Below are 25,408 nucleotides of genomic sequence, written 5' to 3' on the forward strand. Positions count from 1 at the left end.
CAAGAGAAATGGATGAACGTGGGCTGTGGAAGTGGCCTTCAAGAACGTTTACAGCCCCGCTGCTCATAGCGGCCAAGAACCAGAAACAACCCAAATCCCCTTCGGCAGGAGAATGAATAAACAAACTGGTGTATTCACAGAAAGAAAGCAAGTCCCACACAGCTTGAGGCTTTACAAAGCTTGACGCCAACTAAAACATAATATGCTGTTCAGACATGAATTGGAAGATGAAAAGGCTATTTTTAAAAAATAGGATGGGGAGTGATTAACGTAAAACTCTATCTAGTGTTTCCCCCCTTGTGGAGGGAGGCAGGGCACAGGGTGGGAGGGGCCCAGAGGGGAGGAGACTTGCTAGCAATGTTGTGTTCTCCAGTTGGGTGGGGGGGTTCGTGAGCATTTATTTATTATGTGTGATACTAGAATAAACAAAATAAAAGGACATTCCTGGTGCAATTATTACAGTGATCCTAATGAAGGATTAGGATTAAATCCAGTTCTAATCACCAAAGGCCCAAAAAGATAGAAAATATAGCAAAGAAAATTAAACAGCACCCCAACAATAAAATTTATATGTGCTTTTCCACCCTAATATATATATTTACATGATGATTATATGTGACAATTATAACCCAGGCTTTTTGGTAAAATCATGAGGTGATGGTTCTCTAATTACCATTATGGGTAAGGAGTGCAGGTTCCTAGTCGGCCAGATCTGGGTTCAAATCCCAGCTCTGCCCTTTGCTAACCATGTGACCTTGGGAAAGCGGCTCCTTCCCTTAAACTCTTCCCTTTGCAGGTCTGCGAGATAAAGATTAAATAATATATGTCAATGTTTGTGAACACAAACATGCAGTGTGTGTGAGGTATGTAAAAACCACACACCTGTAATGTATGCGCAAAGTGTGGTACGCTGTAGAAGATGCTACAAGTCAGCTTTTTGAATGAATCAAGTCAACTCATAAAGCAGGCTCTGTGACCATGCCTGTCATCCCATGTGACCCTCAACAGGAACACAGCAGTCCGGAGGTGGAAGCGCATCCTGGTAGCGGATAGAGCCCACACCTCTGCCACTGAGCCTGGCCAGGGCTGGGAGTGCTGGGGTGACTGAGCCTCAGTCCTTGTTGAACCCCAAGGGAACTGATCGTGGCTGCTGTAGACCCTTCTGCCTTTGACATGGTGGCCCATCTTCTGAACTCCCCAGGCTGCTTGTATAAGTAGAGGGTTCCTACCTGCAGGAAGGTCAGGGCTGCTCTCTGCAGCAGGCATTCTGCGTAGCAGACCTCAGCGTGGATTTCCTCTGTGGGGAGAAAACCAAAACCCTGTGGCCTCCTGGGACTCCTGGCAGGAAGCTTGGGCCAAATCCTCCCCACCGCCACTTCCCACGCCCTCCACCCCATCACCCAGGTCAGGTTCTGCAGTGCTCACGCTGGTCTGAATTCTTTGCTTGCATTTCCTGCCCCTGGTCTTCCACCTGGTTCCCCCACCCAACACCCAGGATGTCAGCACAGGGCCCTCAGCTGCTCTCCTGTCCTCCAAGCCCCGCTGTGGCTGTGCACCAACACCCCGCGGAGGCCGGGCAAGGAGAAGGTGCTGGGTGAACAGATGAACGAAGAAGCTGTGGGAGCAAGGGAAGGAGACCTCACAGCCAGGGACGCTTTCCAGAAGACAGGGCATTTGGGTTGAAAAGGGAAGAGGCCCAGGAGAGCCAAACCATTCCAATGTTGAGGGACGGCTGAGGCCCAGGATGTTGAAGTGGGTGAGGTGGGGGCGGGGGGGAAGGAGAGGCCACTTGCAGAGGGACCTGAACACTGGTGGGGAATTACAGATTTGGTCCTGTGGGCAGCAGGGAGCCATGGGAGGTATGAAGGAGGGAATGGCACCATCACATGCATTGTTTCTTGGTGGAACCTTCTAGGGCTCTCGAGGTGCCTCTCTATTGAAGAGCCCCAAATTGTTCATGGTTGCCTGCTGCTACCCCCGGGACTGGCGCGTGGGACACAAAGACGCCACATGGCTCTGGCCACACAGACCATCTTCCACTGCCTTCAGCTGCCTTGTCCCGGGTGTCACCTTCTAAAACCACATTCCCGCTGGGGCAGACGAGGTCACTGCTACCTAAACCAGAAAACTAACTGCACACAGTGCTCGGGCACCCTGGCCCGAGGAGCAAAGCACACAGACTCCTGCGCTGTCTTCCAGGTCCTCGGCAGGTGATGCCAGCAGGCAAGAGGCTTATTGGCTCCCCCTTCACCAGAGAGCCACTCCTCAAACCCCATGTGTGTCCCAGCATCAGGCCAGGGCTCAGCCCCCTCCGCGAGACTGGGAGGGTGACCGCCCTTCCTGCCCCTCCCGGGGCCTGGAACTGGGCTGCCCGGGGCCAGCAGGGTTGAGAAGACATCTGGGTGCCACACCTTCCGTGAACTGATCCATGGTGGGGCGGTGCACCAGGTTGCTGAAAGAATCTGTTACAGAGGACTTCTTCCGGTACCTGAAGAGGAGGAAGGAGCCTCTGGTCATTCAGGGAATGTGAGTGAGGGTCCCAGGTGAGCTCCTGCCCCTCCCCTGGGACTCTCCACGCTGAACCCCTGGCGACTTCTCTAGATCCAGGGCTTTCTCACACCTGGGCCCTGCTGTTGCCTTGGTTGGAGCCCCCTCTCCTCCCTCCTCTGCTGCTAGTCATCCTTCACAAACCAGCTCTGGCATCACCTCCTCCAGGAAGCCTTCCCTCTCCTCCAGCTGAACCCCTAGAACCCCTAGTGCTTCCCTACATCACACTGGGATGCTACTGTTTATGCCTGTCTTCCCACCAGGCAACGTGAGCATCAAACTGGCTGGGGTCTGGTGATTCGCTGGGTGACCAGCACCCAGCACAGGGCATAGCCTAGGGCAGTGGTCGGCAAACTCATTAGTCAACAGAGCGGCAAACTGCAGCTCGCGAGCCGCAGTTTGCCGACCACTGGCCTAGGGCAAGCATGATTGTGTGCCCAATGAGTGATAGTCACCTGTGCACAAACACTCAGGGTCTATTGAGTCATTCATTTAAGCAGTAACATATACTGAACACCAATTACACACCAGGTCCTGTGACTTGTATTTTCATTCAGTGCCCATGACAACCCTGTCATCGCACCCATTTTATAGACGGGAAAGTCAAGACCCCAGAGGGACCAGCCTAAGGCCAAAGAGTTATTAATGACAGAGCCAGGATTTGTCTCCTCCTCATCAGGCCTGGCCCTGGGAGCCCAGTGAGTGGCTCAGATAACCAGGTTCCTGAGGCCGTGCTGAAGGGCCGGCTGTTAGCCTTGGGGACACAGCCTCTTCGTCAAAAGGAGCAGTACTCCTCACGGCATTTTAGGCACTGGGATAGGCCAGGGTGACAGGATGGGCCTCAGGACCCCCCAGCCCTGTCTGCCCCAGAGCCCGACCTCTGACACAGCAACTGCGCCTCCTTCATCATGTTGCCAGCGAGCAGGATGTCCTGAGGGTCAAAGGTCATCATGGCCTGCATCTCCAGGATGGTGGCATACGTCAGTGAGTGGTACATGCTCTCCTTGGTTCTGCCAGAGAGAAAGGACATGGGAGCACCAACTCCTAGAACTTCAGGGACAGCTGGCCCTGTGCCAACTGCCCACCGCCCCCTCCCATTCTGCCTGGGGCTAAGGGAGGTCCAGGGAGGGAAGAGACTTGCCCGAGGTCTAAAGACCTCGGATCCCAGCAAAGTGGCTATAAGTGACATTCCAAATCAGTTTCTCTTCTGTTCTGTAGAGATAACAGCAACAGGCTGCTGTGAAGACTCAAAACTGGCCTCAGGCCGCACTGCCCAGCACTCCGGCAGGGCCCGCCTCTACCTTCTGCCTCCCCTCCCGCCTGCACCTGCCCAAGTCTTGTCCATGGGATCCTTCCTATCCTCAGCCCCACCCCTGGGCTTCCCCACTGCCGGTTCCAGGGACCTCCTCCTCCCACCGCCTGCCTTTCCCAGTCCACCCTCAGGTCACGCTGCTCTCAGGCTGAGCCTCTCCGGTTACACCTCCAGGCTTCCACATCCCAAGAGAGAACACTTGTGTCCGAGGCTCCACACAATGCAGGCCCCGCCCACCTCTCCAGCCCAGTGGTCCTGTCACTTCTGCTTCTGCCCTGTGATCTGGTCGCTTTCAAGACTGAACCGCATGTGCTCTCCTCAAGAAAATCCCACAGTCTCCCTCCTCCCAGGTCTTTGTACATGCTGTTCCCTCAGTTTGAAATATCCTTCCCCTCCCCTCCTGTTCCCTGAGTATCAGGGCCAATTGGAACCCTGGGCTCCCTCCTCAGGGAGCATGTGTCTGTAACTGCGGAGAGGCTCAAACGGAGCGTGTATCCGCAGAGTCACAGCTCCCTCCCCAGACGGTGGGCGCCCCAGGGACAGAGCCTGTGCAGGATGCATCTCTGTCCTCAGCACCAGTGTACCTCAGGCAGGAAGCCTTCCCCCCAGCCTCCTCAGCTAAAGGGTGTGTTGGGACTGGGGTGCGGGGTGGGGAACATTGAGTCTAACACCTGGAGAGAGCAGCAAGCAAGCTGGAAGGAGAACAGTGCCAGTCCCTCTCTGTACTTCGAGAAGTCAGAACGTGTCTGGGCCTTGATTTATGTTCCTGCAAAATGGGAACCATCATGCTGGCCTGCCTGGGTCCTTGTGGGCTGGCTGGGAGCACCCTTACCTGGCACACAGTAGGTGCTGCAGTGGTTTCACTCCCTTCCCTGCATCCCCTCATTAATTACTTAGGAACCTCCTCCGTGCCAGGCTATGCTGGGAACTTCAGGGCAGAGAGATGACTAAGGTTTATAGACTATCCGATGGAAAAATCACGTGATTTTACCCATTTTCCTGCTATTCTCATTCTCAAAACACCTCTGGAAGCTAAGCTGCTCTTTTACTTCTGGGTCACCCTCAGGTGAGGGTGTTAAAGACTGAAGGAAACCAATGGCTGGCCGGCCCCACCCCTCCCCAGCCTGGGAGCTGCCCTCCCCGCCAGATCTTTGTTTAATCTGAGGGCAGTGGCTCCTGGAAAGGAGGCCACGGCCTGCAGTGGGGGCGGAACGCAGGCTTCTGAGTCCCTCAGACACAGGGTGGGATCTGGCCTTGCCAGTCACCAGCCGTATGGTCCTGGTGAGTCTTGTAGCCTCTCTGAGCCTCTGGTTCCTCCTCTGTAACATGGATACCGTGACCCTTCTCTGCCAGGACTCTGGTTGGCTTAAAGAGGATGCCAGGCCAGGGCCATATCGCTGATGATCAACAAATGTGAGCTCCTCCATGTCCTGCCAGAGTCAAGGGTCACTGCCCTGCATAAAAGCTGACTCCTTAAAGGGGGGTATCTTTTAACACACAGACCTATGCTTCCCCAGATAACCCCCTGCCACCAGGCCTCTCTGACTCTCAAGCCCCCGCCTTTCTCTTCCTCTCTCCCCTAATACCACCCCCCTCCCCAGGCCTGAGGCCAGGGACTCAGCCCCACCTGCTGAGCCCAGTCTGGTGCTGGGCCCAGGAGGAAGAACAGCCCCCTGGGCAGCTGGCAGGCAAAGTGGAATTTCCAGTCTGAGGCCAAGGCCACAGCACGCGCTCCTGGCCCCTCCCAGCCCACCACCCGGAAGCTCCCCACTATGGTATGGACTGGGATTTGGGACACAGAGGAATGAAAACCTCCCTGACTTCAGACACGCCACGTTCTTGTTTGCACACATAGCATCTAGACCCCTGGGAGCAACAGCCCCTCAGCTCTGAACGGGACCCGGCCATGGAGCATCACGCCCCCTGGGGGGCTCACCGCTTGGGCTTGGACCAGCTATCAAGATGGGGAGGGCACTGGAAGAGCCCTCAGAAGAGCTGGTGATGGAACCAGGGGCTCCTTGGCCACCTGGAGGTCAGCTAAGCCCCGTGGCCTCCAGCCCTGCCCTCCTCCGCCAGTAGCCAAGGCTCTGGGCCTTGTCAGCTACTTGTCAGCCAGCCTTGTCCCCATTATCTGGGCCTCCCGACTCTGACCCGACCCTCACTGATCCTTCCTGGGCGCGTTCCTACCTGGGTCCCAGCCTAAGGCACACTCTGAGGGCCTCTCTGGGCAAGGCGGCTCCAGGCCGGAAGGCAGAGGCAGCCCCCCTGCTTCCAAGCCTCTCTATTTACTTTATTCTCCGTAAAGCCCACCCCTCCCACGTTTTGGTCCTCTCAGACCCCACCTCACCGCCCTCCTCTCCAGCCCACGCTCCTTCTAGGACAGCAGTGGCCAACCGGTGGTCCGTGAGGTCCGAAAGGTTGGCGACCGCTGTTCTAGGGGACTCAAACCCCTCGTCCACCTTCAATCACCCAGCCCTCTCCCTTCTGGGACCTGCTTCAGCTCCCTCACTCCACCCAGGCCAAGTGACTCTGCTCCTCAAATACACTAGCCCCTCCCTCCATCTCTGCCGGGCCTCTGTACAACCTGTTCCCTCTGCCTAGAAATGTCCTCTCCACCTGGCTGCCTCCTCCTCATCCAGCCCATCTTAGCATAATGTCACTTCCTCCAGGAGGCCATCCAGGGCTGGCTTCGTGGTGTGTGATCTGTGAGTTACACTGGCCTCATGCCTAAAAGGGCCCCATGCTTGGTTTTATATTCTGCTATTGCTGCTTTGAAATCCTTAATCATTTTTGAGCAAAGGACCCCATATTTTCATCTTGCAATGAGCCCCAGAAATTATGTGGCCAGTCCTAAAGCCTTCCTGACCAGCCCCTCCCCACGTGAGTTGGGGTCCAGGTATAAATCCTGGCCCCCCTTATTGCTTGTTTCGCTGAGAACAGCCCAGGCCTTGCCCAGTATTGCAGCCCCAGAGCCCAGCATGCTGCTGGGCACCTGGGTGAGCTCATGAGGTTTTGCTGAATGAACCAGCACCAGGTGCCCAATCACCCCATCCCCTGGATCACACCTTGACCTCCTCCTCATCCCACAGAATGGCTCTGCCTCTGGAGTCTTAAATGTGTTCAGTGGTTAGCGCATCAGCCGTCACACCAAAGGGTCAAGAGTTCGATTCCCGGTCAAGGGCACATACCTCCCTCCATCCCTCTCTCCTTCCCTCCCTTTCACTCTTTCTTAAAAAAATCAATGAAAAATATATCCTCTGGTGAGGAACTTTTTTTTAATAATAAAAAAAAGAAATTTCAAAAGAAGACAGAAGGAAGGCCAAGAGACACATGAAAACATGCTCAAAGTCACTTATTATCCGAGAGATGCAAATCAAAACAACAATGAGGTACCATCTCACACCTGTCAGAATGGCTATCATCAACAAATCAACAAACGACAAGTGTTGGCGAAGATGCGGAGAAAAAGAAACCCTCGTGCACTGCTGGTGGGAATGCAGACTGGTGCAGCCACTGTGGAGAACAGTATGGAGTTTCCTCAAAAAACTGAAAATGGAACTCCCATTTGACCCAGTAATCCCACTCCTGGGAATATATCCGAAGAAACTAGAAACACCAATCAGAAAGGATATATGCACCCCTATGTTCATAGCAGCACAATTTACAATAGCTAAGATTTGGAAACAGCCTAGGTGCCCGTCAGCAGATGACTGGATCAGAAAACTGTGGTACATCTACACAATGGAATACTATGCTGCCATAAAAAGAAGGAATTCTCATCATTTGCAGCAACCTGGATGGAACTGGAGAACATTATGCTAAGTGAAATAAGCCAGTCAATGAAAGAAAAATACATGATCTCACTCATTTATGGATAATAAAGAACATTATAAACTGATGAACAAAAAGATAGATACAGAGACAGTAAAGCAACAAACAGACTTTCAAATTACAGGGGGAAAGTTAGGGAGAGGTGGGGGAAATAAGAAATCAAACGAAGGACTTGTATGCATGCATATAAGCATAAACAATGGACGCAAAACTCTGGGGGGTGAGGGCATGTATGGGTGTGGGGTGGGGGTGGGGCAATGGTAAGATATGTACACATATAATACCTCAATAAAAAAAAAAAATTCTGGAGGAACATACTCTGATAAAATGAGGAAGGAGACAAGAGAGAAAAGGCTGGGATCGAGCAAAGAGGAAAGCAGAGAGAGTTGCAGGAGGCCGCTGGGAGGCGGCCGGCAGACCTGTCTGTCCTGCAGGAGATGGGTTTCCAGGAAAAGGAAAAACTGAGTGCTCACCTGATATGTCTGCACATTTAGGGGGAAACTCATAATAGCGTGATCTGATGGAGCGGTTATAAAGCGTTCAGGGAATACGTATAGCAAGTTAGGAGACAACGATTAATTCTAGAAAGGAAATGCAGTCTTACAATCTTTGAGGAGCATTAACTACATGGTTATAATAATGCAAACATTTATTATTGATCTAGCCAAACACTGTGATAGAATGGTAAGCGGGGGATGAGGGAAGGGAGATGGGGCAGAGGTATAAGACAGCTAACTTCTGCCCTGGCTGGGTAGCTCAGTTGGTGAGAGTGTTGTCCCAATACACCAAGGTTGCGGGTTCGGTTCCCCAGTCAGGGCACATACAAAAATCAATTACTGATGCATAAATAAGTGGAACAACAAATCAATGTTTTTTTCCTCTTCCTCTCTCTCCTTCCCTATTTCTTTCTGAAATCAATAAAGGTGTGTTTTTGTTTTTTTAATGAAAGCTAACTTATTTACCAATAGATGATGTTTAAAAAGTAAAAAGTAACAAAAGAGGGAATTTTATGGTACCTGAATTTTATCTCAATTTCAGTTTTTGAAAAACTGCAAAAAAAATTTAAAAACAGAGCAGTATAAGCACATTATTTAGAAATAAGGCAGTAAATGCTAGAAGAATTAATGACTAACCATCATTATTACCCTACAAGGCTTACGTAAAGGCAGCTCAAGTCTTTAGCGCTTTAGAGGAAAATAAAAAGGGGCTGTGTTAACTGATAGCAGGGAAACCCCCAGTGGATTCAGTGGGAACAAGACATCGAAGGAGAAGAGGCCGAAAGGACCGAAGGGGAAGGAAGTCACGGTGGCCTTGGGGAGGCCTGGCGGCTCACAGCTGTGGAGTGGGGAGCCTGAGCCATTTCTATGGGACTCTCAGGGGGTCACGGTGACCCAGAGGTTGAAGGCATTCAGTTCCATGGGGATCCCCTCACAGCAGAACTCAGGTTCTCCATGACGCAACCACCCCCATCCCTACCCCCATACGTGGGCTCACACAAGCGCCTGTGCACGCACGCCTCCTACCCGCTGCCTGGGCTTAAGCCTCACCTGGGCTTGAGGTAGCTGAGTGCTTCGGAGAACTGGTTGGTGAGGAAGAGGTCCAGGGCGGTCATGCACTGGTCCAGGGCCTCATGGAGGCTGTTCACGGGCGTCCTGATGAGAGAGACACGGGGTGTGAGACGGGGCCTTCAACCCCACCCCTGGCTGACACAGAGCCTCACAGGGACCACCGGACTCCTCGGTGGGCCTTGGAAGCCTGTCAGGAGCTCCCCCAGGCTGCCCGCGGGGACACAAGGACAGTGTGGACCCACCTCTGAGTGTTCCTACAGTGGGAGGGAGGAGAGCAGAATGGGGTGGCACCTGAGAACGGGGAGAGGTTTGGGGGAGCGAGGACAGGGGAGCAAGGAAAGCTCAGAAATAAAGGTATCTTACCTATCCCGAGGGTAAAGAGAATCTTTGTGGCCCCTCTGACCCATTGGGCTTTTCTGCCTCCCCTCTGGGGGGCACAGCCCACCCACTAAATCCCACGTCCGTCCTTTTCTCCCTCCTTCTCAGGCCTTCTCCTGCCCCCCGGGCCTGCACTCTAGAACCTAGAGACACTGTCACAATGGGCTCCAGCGGGCAGAACGTAAGAGCTGCCAGGGGCCTTTTATGCCCAAGGGTCACCTTCCCAGTGGCATCTCAACGTATTCCAGTCCTTACCCTTCGCTATAGCTCTGACCATCTTCTGACATATATTTTTAACTTATTTTTGTGTTTATAGTCTGTCTCTTTCCACTAAAATATAAGCCTCCTGAGGGCAGGAATCTTTGTTTTGTTCACTGCTGTATCCCCAGCACCCAGTATCTTGGTACAACGTGAGTTTTTGATAAATATTAAGTGAATGAAGAATCTTAGGCTAGGAGAACAAACCTCTGACCTTTCTGGACCTCAGCTTCCCCATTTGAAAATGAGAGATGAAACTAGGGGACCCCGAAGTCCTATCTGAAGATTTTGAGAATGTCTCTTCTCAAGGTCTCGTTTGAGTGAGCAAAGGTTCCAAAATGGGCCTCGATGATCTTGCTGAAAGGAGATTCTTTTCCCCCAAAAAAGAGAAAGTCCTTTCTCCACCAGATAAACTCCTACACATACCTTAAGGCCCAGCTCTAATGTCTCCCCTCTGTGATGCATCAGCAGATCTTCCCAGGCAAATTGAAACATGTCTTGCTTAGAATTGAACTCTTGTTTGTTCTCCCAAATCTGTTCTCCCCCAGTCTTTAATGAATCCCTCTACCTATCTCTTGAAGCCAGAAATCTGATAGCCATCCACAGATGCCTCTCTCTGGCTTCTATCACCTACTCCATCCCTAAGCCCTATCAATTCTCCCTTTTGAACATCTCTTAACCCATCCCTTCTGTGCCCAGTGTCCTCCAGTGCAGGCCACCAGCATCTTTACCCTGGTCTGATGGGAGACTCTCCCTCCACTCCCGCCCCTCCTATCCCTTCTCTCTCTGTGTTAGACCATTTTATTCTATATTTCATGTCTCTTAACTCTACCTCTTTGACTCTCTTTGTGAGAGTCTGAGGAATTTCTTTAGCTCTTCCATTTCACAAATTCTCTTTAGATGTGTCTAATCTGCTACTTATCCTGTCCACTGAGTTTTTCATTTCAGTGGTTATATTTTTCATCTCCAGAAATTCCACTTTGTTCTTTTTCAAATCTGCTTGGCCATCTTGGGCAGTATTTTCTTCCCTGCTTTATTGTTTCACCTTTGATTTCTTTACATATTTTAAACACAATTATTTATATTCTGTGTGTCAATTCTGGTATCTTAGACTCTCAGAGAAACGATTTCTTGCTTCTGGCGCCTATCGCTCACAGTGACTTGTTTGCTTGTGTGTTTTGTATTTTTCCCATGAGCTCCTATTTGATGAGATCATTTGGGATGAGGACATGCTCCTCAAGTTAGGATTTTCATTCATTTTGCCAGGTTCCCTGGGACACTACCTCCCTGAGACCACTTAAGTTACTTTTTAAATTTAGCATTTTCAGGACCACAAAGGTAGTGTGTTTTCAAACCCAAAATGTGTGAGAGGGCAGCATTTATAACTCCCCAGGGAACCTTTGTCCCCATCAGAACTGCTGTCGCCCTGTGCGGTGGTGGATGTTTTTCCTGGTCAATGCCCCTGTTTGCTGAGGCCACCCTTTGGAGGTCCCGGCTTCACGCGGAGGGCGGGAGGCTCTGTTCCAACCCTGGCACTGTGGGTGGGCAGCCCCAGGGCCTTCTTTCCCATCCCTTGAGTGGCCGTTAAAACTCAAAGATCTGGGTTTCTGGAATTTGCAAATACCCCCGGGTTGCTGTGGCTTCATCTCATTGACCAGCCTGATTTGAGCTCCCTCTTTATTGTTGGCTCAAGAGGATTTCTGTTACTTCTGTAGACGCTCAGGAATGTATTTTAAAGGATGTTTGTTGTAACCAATCCAGCCTCTCGGTGGATGTTTTTAAGGAAGAATGTTGGAAGTGTTATTCCCTCTAATCCGTCCCTCCCATAACAGCCGAGACTTGAACTCCTTCACTGCCTTCTCATTGCTCTTAGGATAAAGACCAAGTTCCTTTCTGTGGCCAAAATGGCCCCACGGGAAGCAGCCCCTGTCCCTCTCGTCGTGAGGCAGGGGCCGTGCCTTCCTTTGGTCCAGGGCCCAGCTTGGTGTTCAGTCCACCCATCTCAGTTGGATGACTCAACGAAGAGCAGTGAGTACTTACGGCCCCAGGTGTTTAACTGGCATTCTCTCCTTGAGCCCTCACTAAGCCCTGTGAAGTGAGGTTATTAACCCCACTGCAGGGGAGGAGACTGAAGCACAGAGAAGAGGTGACTTGGCCAAGGTCACGTGCCCAAACATGGGTTCTAACCCGAGATGCTGCGTGAGCCAGTGCCCACCAGCTCAGCCCAGGGAGTCCAGTCTGTTGTCCTGGCTTATGTGCTTCTCTGCCCAATTCCAGAGCCAAGCCTGCCTCCCATTTCTGTGCAACACCCCCTACCACCACCTCCACCCCCCTACAAGGAACAACCTGGAGAGAAAGAGGCACAGACAGATGGACGGACAACACAGAGGCACATATTCCCAGCACCCCTTCTTCTTAACTGTAGTGAGCTGGGTCTGAGCTGACCTCTCCGACTGGAAGCTGCTTTGGGGAGGCCCTGGGACTGATGTCCTGCCCCCCCCCCCGCCCCCGTCCCAAATACCCACTAATCTCTGGCTCTAGGCCAGGCCCGGGGACTCAGAGCAGACCCAGGAACTCATGGTCTATAGGAAGGACAGTTGCAGGCAGAGGCTCCTGGGAATCACTGGGCTGAAGAGGCCCAGAAGTGGGGGTGAGACTTTCAAGGAAGCTTTCTGGAAAAGATGGCACTGAAATGAGGACAAGATGAAGGGAAAAAAGTCCAAGAAGGAGACAGAGTGTGAGCCAAGGGCTGGAGGCATACCAGCGTGAGGAGGAGGCCCGAGCTGTAGGGCAGGGCAGGAAGACAGGCCTCTGGAGGGCCTGCTGGATGGGTGGGGGATGGGGGGGCAGCTGGCTGGCTGGGAGCGCAGGAAGGCTAGGGACAGCTGGCCCCGTTGATTTAATAACAGCACTAACAACCACCCACCACTACCACGAAAATATCACTAAGTTATCCAAATTGATGACTAATTATTTCACTCAACCCTCCCACCAGCCCCAAGAGGCAGGTGCTCTTAACTACATTTGAAAGATAAGGAAGTGAAGACAGGAGCCTATCCTGCTCCGCTCAGGAGCCTGGAAGTCAGAAATGCTTCCTGCAAAAGCACCCTCGCCACGTCTTTCCCCTCTCCGGGCTGACTGAGGTCCCCACTTGTCCGCAGGCTTTCCCTGCGTCTTCCAGGGCTTTCTGCTGAGGCCACCTCGCTGGGCCAGGCCAATATATTCCTGAGCTCCCCAGTGGTGACGGTAACCTCTCCAGTGTGCCTTGGGGGAACAGAGGATTGGAGGGGGAACTAAGCTGATGGAGCAGGAAGCAGGGCTGGTGACCAATGGCAGGAGCCTTGGCACAGTGGGGGAGGGGCTTAAGGCCCAGGTAAGAAGAGTTCTGGAGGCTGAGGGGGAGCATCAGACAGCTTGGAGCTCTCTCCTTCCCTCTCCCCTCCCCTCTCCCCTCCCTGCTGTAATCTGCCTGAAACTGCTACCTTTAGTGCCTGATAGGCAGGGCTAGGAGGAGCTGGGGAACCCTCAGTCCCAGCTCCCGACAGAAACCCCCTGCCCTGGGGTGAGGTGGGGGTGGGACAGTGGAGGCAGGGCAAGGACGTCACTCAGGGAGCAGAGGGAGTCAGAGCTGGCTTTTTACTTCCTGCCTCACCATTCAGGGGGAGCGATGGCTCAGAGGGTCGGGCAATGGGTCTGTGGGGACCTAGCACTTCTAAAGCGATCTTTCTAAATTGCAAATATGATTGTGACTCTACTTCCAAAGACTCCCCTTTCGCTCTGCATAAAGCAGATATCACGGGTCATGGAGTGAGGTGGCGTGGCCTAGTGCAGCGTGGCATCCAAGAGGATTGAAGGCAGACAGCCCTGGACTGCAGCTGCAGCTCAGCACTTCCTTATTGGAGAAACATGGCAAGGTGCTTTACCCTCTAGAAGCCTGTTTCCCCAGCAATCAAATGGGAGGGGGGGAACAACTGAGACAATGTAAAGCACAGTAAGAAGTTCACAGAAAAAGTTAGTGACTAGTATGTTTCCCCCAAGATTACATATTTCCATCATTTCTTTTATTGAGTAGCTCCACTTTTATAATGAAACTACTAGTAAGTAACTTTAAAAGATTGAGTATACATATCCTAGGACCCCTGTGATTATACTCCTGTGGGCAACCTAGAAGAACCCTCACATATGTGTAAAGGACAACTGTATGAGAATGTTCATTGTCTGAACAGCAAGACACTGGGAACCACCTCAGTGCTCACCAAGGAGGCTGGGTAAATAAGCAAATGGGAGTCTCACATCGAGTGGTGTATCATCCCAGCAGGGCAAATGGGGACCAGAGCCGCCAGGATCAGGAAGACTAAATCTCAGAAACCTGAGGCCGAGTGAGGAAAAGCTGCAGAATGATTCATGCTGTAGGACTCCATTTGTATACAACTTTTAAAGTAAGAACAAACTACATATCTTTTTTAGACTTACACACACTCAGCAAAAGAATAAAAACAGATAAAAATGATAAAACCAAAATTCAGGATGGCAATGATCTCTGTAGAGGTAAGTGGGGAGGAGGGCCGAAAGAGGCTTCAACCGTCTCTGCCACGGCTTATTTCTCTAAAAGAAGACTATCAGATAAACGGGGCCCTAGCCGGTCTGGCTCAGTGATTAGAGTGTCAGCCTGAGGACTGAAGGGTCCTGGGTTCGATTCTGGTCGAGGGCACGTACCTCAGTTGCAGGCTCAATTTCCCGCCCTGGTCTGGGTGCGTGCAGATGTCTCTCTCACATCAATGTTTCTCTCTCTGTCTCTCCCCCTTCCCTTCCACTCTCTCTAAAAAAAAAAATCAATGGAAAAATATCCTTGGTGAGGATTAACAAAAAAATATGATAATAAAAAATAAAATAAATGGGGCACAATGTTAATATCTGGAAAAGCTGCATGGCAGGGGCATGGAGCTCATTTTATTTGCTATATTTTTCTGAAGGCTTAAAATAGTCCATGGTTTTCAAAGTGGTGCAGATTGAAAGCTTGGTTTGTTCTCCACTGACCCTCATACACAGGGCCAGGCCCAGAGCAGGCCTCCGGGGTGTTTGTTGAGTGACTGAAAGAGTGTCTACAGTGAAGGTGGCACTGCTTTGCCCCTCCCTACTCTACTCCGAACCCACCATATGGCACTGACCAGGGGCAGGGGCAGAGGTAGATATACCTGTGTGGCCTCAAAGACAAGTGGGACCTGGAGGGCATGCAGGGAAGCAGGTATGGTTCAGGGTGAGGAAGACCCACCAGTGCTAGAAGAGTGCAAGGAGCCTGGGGTTGGAGCCAGAGGGCACAGACTAGGATGTGAGCGTGCAAGGAAGAGGGATGAATGTGGCTTCAATCCTGGGAGTTCAGAATTCTTTGATAGGTGCCCTGCCCGCCTGGCTTCTGGTCTGGAAACTGCTTTCCTGGACCCCGTGGGGTTGCACTCCATCGGGGCTGGGCATGAGAGACCTAACCAGGCTCCAGATTTACACAGGCCAGCCCAGCCTCCCCTGTTTTCCAAAGGAGGGACACGTCTAGGTAGGAAGCAGTGAACATATATTCTAGGGAGGAAGCATATATTCTTTTGAATTAGTGTTTCAGGCTTTTTCAGATATATTCCCAGAACTAGAATTGCAGTTCCATTTTTAAATTTAAGAGGTAACTCCATACGGCTTTCCACAGGGGCTGCACCAATCTGCATTCCCACCAACAGTGCACGAGGGTTCCCTTTTCTTCACATCCTCACCAACACTTGTTTGTTGATTTATTGATGGCAGCCACTCTGACAGATTTGAGGTGATCTCATTGTGGTTTTAATTTGCATTTCTCTGATGATTAGTGATCTTGAGCATCTTTTCATATGTCTATTGGCCATCTGTGTGTTCTCTTTGGAGAAGTGTTTATTGAGGTCCTTTGGCCATTTTTTAGTTGGATTGCTTGTTTCTTTTGTGTTGTATGAGTTTGTTTGTTTGTTTTTTAATAAATTTTGGATATTAACCCCTTATCAGATGTATCATTGGCAAATATGTTCTCCCATTCTGTGGGTTGTCTTTTCATTTTGTTGATGGTTTACTTTGCTGTGCAAAAATTTTTTTAGTTTTATGTAGTCTCATTATTTTTTCTTTATCTCCCTTACCCAAGAAGATAGATCAGAAAAAATATTGCTATGAAAAATGTCCGAGATTTTACTGCCCATGTTTTCTTCTAGGACTTTTTTTTTTTTTTTAAGAAATCACTTTATTTATTTATTTATTATATTTTATTGAGGAAGGGAGAGGGATAGTTAGAAACATCGATGAGAGAGAAACATCAATCAGCTGCCTCCTGCACACCCCCTACTGGGGATGTGCCCGCAACTAAGGTACATGCCCTTGACTGGAATCGAACCTGGGACCCTTCAGTCCACAGGCCGACGCTCTATCCACTGAGCCAAACCAGTTAGGGCTTATTCTAGGACTTTTATGGTTTTGAGTCTAATATTAAGTTTTTAATCCATTTTGAGTTTATTCTTGTGTATGGTGTAAGTTGGTGGTATAGTTTCATTTTTTTTTTTTTTGCAGGTATCTGATCAATTTTCCCAATACTATTTATTGAATAGACTATCTTTATCCCATTGTTCTTGCCTCCTTTGTCAGGCATGGGTTTATTTCTGAGCTCTCTATTCTGTTCCATGTAGTCTGTTTTTATGCCAGTACCATGCAGTTTTGGTATCTATGACCTTGTAGTATATTTTGATATCAGATAGCATGATTCCTCCAACTTTGTTTTTTCTCAATATTGCTGAGACTATTTGGGGTTTTTTGTGTGTGTTTGTTTCATATAAATTTTTGGAATATGTGTTCTAGTTCTGTGAAATATGCCATTTGTATCTTGATAGGAATTGTATTGAATCTATAGATAGACTGCTTGTGTAGTATGGACCTGGAGAGTATTATGCTAAGTGAAATAAGCCAGTTTGAGAAAGACAAATAGCATATGATATTATTTATATGTGGAATCTAATGTACAAAATAAACTAACGAATAAAACAGAAACAGACTTATAGATACAGAGAACAGACTGAGAATTGTCAGAGGGAAGAGGGTTGGGGGCTGGGTGAAAATGGTGAAGGGGTTAAGAACAAAATAACAACCCCCAAGTAAACTTACAGTCAGATTGAAATAAGGTGATTACCAGAGGGAAAGGGAGGTAGGGGGAGCTGGGAGAGTAAAGGGGCGGGGGATAAATGGTGATGGAAGGAGACTTGACTTGGGGTGGTGAACACACAATACAATATACAGATAATGTATTATAGAATTGTACACCTGAAACCTACATAACTTTATTAACCAGTGTCACCCCAATAAAGTCAGTTAAAAATAAATAAGTCTAGGGAGGATAAAGGACTTGTCCGAAGTCATACAACAAAAAGTCAAGTCAAGACTTAGCAGTCAACCTTCTACAGCCCAGGGTATCCCCTGCCACCCAACTTCCAAGCCCTCAGCCTGGAGCACCCCACAGGCCCCGTGGAGGCTCCTAGCTGGCACAGCCTTGTCACCTGCCTGTCCAAGTGCTAGCCCTGAGGCCTCGGCAAATATTGTCCCTGGTGGTGAGGCTCCAGGCTGGGTGGGCACCGCTCCCAGCTCACCTGGGTGAGATCTCCACCCAGCAACCTTCCCAGTCCGGGCGCCCAGCAGCTGCCCCTACCGACTGGGGCCTAGGAAAGGCACAGGGTGGCTCCTTACCTCCCAGCCGTTAGTAGCTGTCACTGCCACGGGGGCAGAGGAGGGGTCCTGCAGGGTTTGGGGTGAGGGGGGAGGGGGAGAGAGCCACGTTGAAAGTGACAACACCCACCTTTACTACTCTGGTTCCAGCTGTGCCCAATGGTTCGTTTCTTAGCCTTTTAACTGCTCTAAATCTCCCTGAAGACGAGGCAGTGTGGCCTGCGGGCGGGGGCGCTGGCATCCAATGGAGCTGCGTTCAAATCCCAGACCCACCTCTCGCCTCCTGGTGACCTAAGACAGGTTCCTGAGAGCCGTGCCTCAGTTTCCTCGTCTGTAACCGAGGTGGCAATGCGTCCACGCACAGGTGTCAACGCCACTAGGGAGGAAGGCGGCTCTGAACGTAGGACGTCCTGTTTCTACTGATTCGGGAGAAAGTTGGGGCCCAGAGGGAGTGACGACCGGGGTCGCCCGCGCCTGCACTCCCCCGCGAGTTCCCGCAGCCCCCTCCCCGCTCCCGGCGGCGGCGGCGGCGCTCGGAGACGGCGGGTGGGGGCGCGGGGCCGCCGGCGGGGCTGGAAGCCGCAGTGCGGGCCGCGGGGCGCGGGGAGGCCGGCGCGGCGCCCCCCCCCCCCCCGCCCGGGCCCAGCCCGGCCCGCGCCCCCAGGCCATCGGGGCCGCGCACTTACCCGGCGGGCAGGGCGCCCGGGGAGCCGGCCGAGCTCATCGCGGAGGGGGGCGGGCCGCGGGCCCCGCGACGCCAGCTGCGGCCCCGGTGCGGCCGCGGGAACCCGGCCGGGCGCTGTGCGGCGGAGCTGCGGACGCGGCGGCCGGGGAGGGGCGCGCCGGGGGCGGGGAAGGCGGCGGGGCCGGGCCGCGGGCTGCCCACCGCGCCTGGGGCCATGGCCGCCGCCTGCGGATGCGCCCCACCCCCGGCTCCGACAGGTGAGAGCCCGGGGCCGGCGCGGCCCAGGCCGGCACCCTCGGTGCGCAGCCCCCAGGGACCCGGAGCTCGCTCCCTCCTCGCACCGCCCTACCGATTTGGGCCCAGAAAGTTCTCCTGGATGTGTCCCACCCCCTGTCACCCTCCCCTCCTCCAGGCAGCCGCCCGCAGCGCCGGGACCTGAGCCTGCAGCACCGGGCATTGGGGGGCGGGGGGGGGGCGTTCATGCAGACCGAGTGCCGGCCTCCAGCGTGGGGCGTGGATTCAATCCCACCCACTGGCCACTGGTGTCTGTGTCGGAGGAGACAAAAAGGCGGACAATAATGCCGGTTAGCACTCATTGCTGCTAGCCAGCAGCTCACACTCGCCTTCTCAAATGATCCCCATAGGGGCCATTTTACAGATGGGGAAACTGAGGCACAGAGTTCATGTGACTTGCTCAAGGCCACTCACCTAGTAAATGGCAAGTTGTGATGGGAACCCAGCCCTCCTGACTACAAAGTTCACACTCTTGCCTCCTTGGCGCCCTCTCCCCTGGACCCCCAGGCCTGTGTGAGAGTCACCTGTAACACTCCTCACATGCCCACCATGTGCCCAGCCCTGAGGTATATGTCTAGGGCCAGGGCTGAAGCTCACCGGGTCTGGCAGAAAGAACCACTGGCCCTTGAGGAGTTAACCAGCCACCACCCCCAGGCCCCTGATGCCCTCAACCATGACTCATCAGACCACGTGGCTGCCAGGAGAGCAGTCCCTTCTCAAAGGCAGGGGACCGGAGGAGGAGGGACTCCAGCACCGGGGACTCAGCCCTGGCTCTGGGAGGTCAGAAGAGGAAAAGGGGGAGCTTGCAGAAGCAGCTGTGGTGGGAAGAGGGCTCGTGGGTCCCGGGAGAGCCAGGCAGGTAGGGCTGGGAGGCGGAGGGGAGAGGTTTAGGGGAGTGCGGTTTAAATCCAAGCCAGGCTATCTGCAACGGTAGCGAGTGCTTACCCTGCCCATAGGTGAGCAGAGACTAGATGCTCACTGGCAAGGTTCATCTCACCTGTGGGATCCAGACATCGGCACGAAAAGATAATTAACTACAAGGAGCAGGTGCCCCCCACCACCGGCTACAGACATCCGGCTCAGGGAAGGTGCTGCGGAGGCCGGAGGGGCCCGGGGCCTCCCGGGGAAGCTGGGCAGAGCTGACCCTGACGTCTGTATTGTTTATACACAGTGACGTCAGGGAAAGAGCGCACCGGGTGGGAGAACAGTGTGGGTGGAAGCTGGAGGTGGGCATGCTGGGGTTTATGAAGCCGGTGAGACCAGCCACATGTGTAAGAGGGGCCTCAAGGACCTGTTCCAAGTCTCAGCCCAAGAAGGCCCTCAGGAAACATCTGTTTAGTGAAACCGCCTCAGAATGCCCCAGAAAGCTCTGAAGTAGCTTTATCTCCCTCCGACAGATGAGAACACTGAGGCTGGTACCAAGTGTAACTTAGACTCAGGTCTAGCCGTAGCATAAACCCCGGTCTTGAGTATTTTATCCTGTGGGGAAAGTGTGTGGAAATGGGGGTGGGGGTCACAGAAATGAGGGTGTAAGCATGGGAAAAGTGGTGCCATCGTTGGAGAAAGAGCTTAAGCTGTGAAGTCAGAGCTGCTTCTCCCGCTCTGGACCTCAGTCTTTCCATCTGTAAACCTGGGATAAATGTGCCCACCTCTCATGGATACTGTGAGGCTTATGGTGCAGTACTTGGGTGACCTCTTGTCCCCTCCCCCTTCACAGCCCCTTCCTCCAGGTTTTCCCTGGCACGAAGCACTCTGTCTCCACCGGCCAGGACTCCCGAGCCCTCCCACTCTGGAGCCCTCCTGAGCTGCTGACTGTAAAACGGGTAGTCAGTCTTAAAGTGCATGAGCCCCACCCCGCAGGCGACAGGCTTATTAATAATTCACAAGTAAACAGGTTCGTCAACAAAGGGCTCTTGAAGAGGCTCTAACAGTCACAGCTCTTAAACATTCCCTGGAGAGGGGCCCTGGAGGAGGCTCTAGGCCTGTTCCTCGGCCCCGCCTCCTCCCACCCCATGGACTCTGACTCCCGCTAGCTGTGTAACCTTGGGCAAGTTACTGCCCCACGATGCCCTTAGTTTTCATTTTCCTGCCCGATACAAAGAGGAGAGAAGATTGGACCAGGAGCTCAAGGGTCCTCCTGCTCCGAGGTTCTGTTCTGGGATCGGAGCTCTTTTCCAAGTCTGGTCGCCAGGAGCTGCCTAGGGTGGGTCTAAGGAAGGAGCCCAGTCAGGCACCAGGGACCACAACCAGTTTTGATGGGAAAGAAGGGGCAGAGGGATTTCTGGCCTTGAGTGGCATCTTGTCAGGGGTTAGAACTTGGGCTCCAGCGCCAGGAAGATCTGGCTGGACTGCTGGCCCACCATGTCTAGCGGTGCAGCCCCAAGCAAGTCGCCCTACCAGCTTGAGGCCGGGCAGGGAGTGGTTTAGAGGGCAGTTTGCAAGGCAGGGCTTACACTCCTGCCCTCACACCCCGACTTCATCTCTGAAATGGGGATCTTGATGGTACCACCCTCACCGGGTTGTTGCAAGGATCAAATGAGGTTAAATACAGAAAGCACCAGGAACGGGGCCGTATCATTCTTCTTTGATTTTTCGTTTCCCGACCCATAAAGCATGCCCCTGCCTCTGTCCCCTGTTGTCTTCTCTTTACACAGCACCAGACCCCTCTGATCAGATCGTGTCACTCCTCTGTTCAAAACCCTGCACCCTGAAGCCTTCACCATGGCCACGAGGCCCTGCAAGACCTGCACCCCCATCCCTCTCTCTGATGTCAGCTCCCTTCTCTCTCTTATTCAGCCACACTCGTCTCCTTGCTCTTCTCCAAAGAGCCAGCATCTCCCCCCTTGGGCCCTTTGCACTTGCTCTTCACCTGAAATGCTCTGCCTGCAAATACTCACACGAGTACCCCCTCACACAACCTCCTTCAGATCTCGGCTTGAAGTTCACCTTCTCTGTGAGGCCTTCCCTGACCATTCTACTTAAAATGGAACTCCGGCCCTCATACCTCAGCTTTCTGTCCCCTGCATTATTTTTTCCATAGCCCTTGATACCTGACATCCTGCAATTTTGCCTATCCATTTATTCTCTGTCTCTCCCCCATTAAATTCTACACTCCACATGGGCGGGGGATTTTTTCTTCTTCATTTTTGTTCTCTATTTCCAGTGCCCAGAACAGTGTCTGGCATGAGGTAGGTGCTCAGTAAATATTTGCTACATGAACAAAGTTCTCTAAAAGCTGTGAAAATACTTTTAAAGAGCTGAATACAAAATTAGTACTAAAAAACCCCAATGTCTATGCATTTGAGAAAGCATGAGGAGGCCTCAATTTCCTCGTCCATTAGAATTGGAGACAAGCCCTCCCCAGTCAGAGCTGTAGTGGACTGAAGGGGATGATGCATGTTCACTCAGCGCACTATCGAGATCACTGAGGCAGTGGGGTGGCAGGGGCCTCATCCAGAGGGTCTCCGGGAGAGAAGGTGGACAGGGCAGTGGCAAGAGAAAGAGAAGGGTGACAATTTGAGTGCAGTTCTGTGCACTGAGCCTGTGGACATGCCATCCCCCTTTGAGTGGCCTGACCTGTGCTCAGGGCCAGTGTGAGGGTGTGCCCTCCAGTCACCCAGGTGTAATGGAAGCACGCACTCATCCATTCTCTTGGAAAGACAGCAGAGTCACCTTCGACCTGAGACTTACATGCTCTGTCTGGGGGATGGTGTTTCTTAGCTGGAGATGAATTCGTATAGGCGGTGGGTGCTTGCCAGAGCCGACTTTTCCAGGGAGTAAGGGGCAAACCCGAGGCTGTGGAAGGGAACAGGCAGGGACACACTTCACCCCAGGGAGGAAAATGGGAGTCAGAAGGAATGAAGTGTCTTGTGACCTGATGTCCCACCCAGTGTCATAAGTCCTGATATAACCATATTGTTGGGGGACATGGGGCAAAACTAACCACTTGTAGGGTGGAGGAAGGATTTTACCTAAAAGGAATAGACTTCTGCATTGCTGTTCAGCTGAGAAAGGCTGATCTTGGAAAAGGAAAGGAAAGCCTGGGGGTCTTGGGCTGTGAGAGAAATTTCCTCTCTCCTGGGAGGGAAGATGTGGACGACGTACATTTGGCTCCTCCAGAAGTGGACGTTCTTCAGAAAGGCTCCTTCCAGGATGGCTGAGGGGCTTGGAGAAGGGCCATCCTATCCTATATAATAAAACCCTAATATGCAAATCAACCGGATGGTGGAACGACTGATTGCTATGATGTGCACTGACCACCAGGGGGCAGATACTCAATGCAGGAGCTGCCCTCTGGTGGTCAGTGCGCTCCCATAGGGGGAGCACTGCTCAGCCTGAAGCCAGGCTTACGGCTGGCAAGCGCAGCGGCAGTGGTGGGAGCCTCTCCCACCTCCACCGCAGTGCTAAGGATCCCCGGGGAGCAGGCCTAAGCTGGCAGGCGGACATCCCCCAAGGGGTCCCGGACTGTGAGAGGGTGCAGGCCAGGCTGAGGAACCTCCCCCCCCCCCCCCGTCCCCAGTGCATAAATGTCGTGCACCAAGCCTCTAGTAGAATCATAAAAACCTTCTGTTACTCTTCTCTGCTTCCTAAGTACTCTTAACAAGCAATAGGGGTTATCAGAATCCTGGGCTCAGAAGCTTCAACATTGTAGAATCTTGAATTTAAAATGACAAGTCTGATAGTCAACTCAAAGGATCTGAGAATCACAGAGCTGAAAACCCAGCACTGGCATCCGGTTCAGATCCAGTCCCGAGGAAGAGACAAAAGCTGCCCAAGGATTCCAGTCACCAACTAGAAACTCCCTAACCTGGTGGCATCAGAGAGCTCCTTGAGCTTCGGCTCAAACCAAGAGCAAGAATTCTGTGGACAGCAGCCCCAGCAGTCCCCCGTTCTCAGGAGGGGGGGGGGCGGGGGCAGTGGTTCCCTGCCTGAGCAGCTCTGCCACTTAATTGCTCTCTCAAAAGCAATCTTCCTGCTCCCACTTCCCCTTTGTTCCCGGTGCTATCTCCCTCAGGAGCAGCCATAAGTGGGGGCTACTGGTATGGCTGGGAAGGGGCCCTATCTGTAGGCCGAGTAGATGGTGGTCCACATTGTGTAAGGTGCATGGGTGTTACTTCCCTCTTGTAACAGTTCCCAGCTACTGTGGACCTTGAGGAAGAAGGTACCTACTAAGAATGGGCTTCTGGAGGCTAACTGGGCTCAAATTTTACTAACAGAGCCTAGCAGCCATTTCTATACAGGGGCCTCTCAGGCGAACTGCACTTCAGGGGGAAGCCTGCACTCAGCTGCCTGCCCCTGCACAGATGCTCTGCCAGCATTGCGTTTCTGTCCTCAGTTTCTGGCCTCGGAGCCAGCCTTTATAAAGGAGTTCCTGGAATCCTGTGTCAACCAAAAGGGCTGAGGTTTTTCCCATCCAATCAGAGCTACACAGCTATATCCCTCTATCAGCTTTTTCACCCACCAATCAGAGTGGCTCCATTCTGACCAATCAGGACAGTGCCTTTTGGACTAATCAAGCTTGGAGGACTTGGAATCCTCATTTGCATTAGGATGAACCAATCATGGGCCAGGGGCGAGGACTTCTACCTACATAAATCAGCTCCTCTCCGGGTCTGAGAGCACACTTTTCCTTTCTAAAGGTTGAAGAGGGGGCATCTCGCTGGAGCAGAGTGGAGCAGACCTCTGCAGGGCACAGCGGACCGGCACAGAGCAGACAAATGCAGGCACAGAGCAAAGTGGTCCAGCCAGAGAGGGGCCTGGCCCCAGAGCTGCCTGGTTCCAGGGCTGCCTAAGAGCCATGCTGTTTTCAGGGCAGTGCTGTTTCACAATTGAGCTGTTTGCACGAAATAAAGTTTCCTTTTTCACTTCACCCCGATTTGGGGATTCCCGTTGGTGTCAAATGGATGCCAATGACCTTCAGTTAACTTTACCTAATCCTGGTGCCCAGAATCCCACAACTGGCTCTCACACCTCTCAGAAATCCCCTCTGTCGGATGCAAATCCCTCTGAAGGGAGGTTACCTCACACCAGTGCAAGAAGGCAGCGAACCCGCATTTGCAGAACGCTGACGGAATGTGTCCTAGTGACTGTGTACTACCAGTGTGACCTCACTAGATCTCCCCACCACTTCAGCTGAGTAAACTGAGGCTCACACAGCTCCATTAACTGAATCAAGGTCGTAGAGCCAATAAATAAGTGGCAGAACTGGATCTGAACACTCTCCTAAGCTCTTTACCCTTTGGCCAGACTGTGGGACAAGGAAGCCTGGTGGGTGAGGGGTGAGGGTGGAGAAGTCACAGGTCCTAAGCCGGGAAAATGGAGACTTAGGTTCGTGTGTTGGTGTGAGTTCTGGTGGGGGCAACTGGGAGCAAAGAATTTTCTGGGTATTTGTGTTCAGCAAGTTCCCTGAGGTATAAAGGCACATGTGTTCAGTCCCTCGTGCACACTCCCTCACACAGGCCCATGGAGGGACTAGAGGACTCTACTTGGCCAGAATCCCCCTTCTCCCTCTCCTCCTCACTCTCTCTCACCTCCCTCCCTTCATTAGTCATTCTGGATCTCGCCTCCCAGCCTGTCCATTCACCACTTCTCAGTTCTTCCTTCTTAGTTTCTTTCTTAAAAAAATATATTTTTTTATTGATTTCAGAGAGGAAGGGAGAGGGAGAGAGACATGGAAACATCAATGATGAGAGAGAATCATCAATTGGCTGCCTCCTGCACGCCCCCTATTGGGGATTGAGCCCGCAACCTGGGCATGTGCCCTGACAGGGAATCGAACCAGTTATCTCTTGGTTCATGGGTCAATGCTCAACCACTGAGCCA

General features: G+C 52.3%; 1 protein-coding gene across 3 annotated transcripts in view; it reads right to left on the bottom strand.

The window, feature by feature from the left end:
* Positions 1–25,408, bottom strand: part of TTC39A (tetratricopeptide repeat domain 39A) — a 63,571-nt gene that overhangs the window by 35,512 nt on the left and 2,651 nt on the right. The window contains exons 1-5 of one of the 3 annotated variants that reach the window (XM_079776927.1): positions 18,294–18,570; positions 9,238–9,342; positions 3,426–3,557; positions 2,412–2,488; positions 1,230–1,297 (exon numbers count right to left, since the gene is read on the bottom strand). In XM_079776927.1, the coding sequence (XP_079633053.1) occupies positions 1,230–1,297; positions 2,412–2,488; positions 3,426–3,557; positions 9,238–9,342; positions 18,294–18,508 (597 nt within the window). In that variant the 5' untranslated portion in view covers positions 18,509–18,570. Of the gene's footprint in view, positions 1–1,229; positions 1,298–2,411; positions 2,489–3,425; positions 3,558–9,237; positions 9,343–17,737; positions 18,124–18,293; positions 18,571–25,408 lie in introns of those variants that run through there. The other 2 variants (XM_079776929.1, XM_079776928.1) reach the window with 2 other exon arrangements.

This window comes from Cnephaeus nilssonii (assembly GCF_951640355.1).
Source record: "Cnephaeus nilssonii genome assembly, chromosome: 7".
NCBI classification, from domain to species: Eukaryota; Metazoa; Chordata; class Mammalia; order Chiroptera; family Vespertilionidae; genus Cnephaeus; species Cnephaeus nilssonii.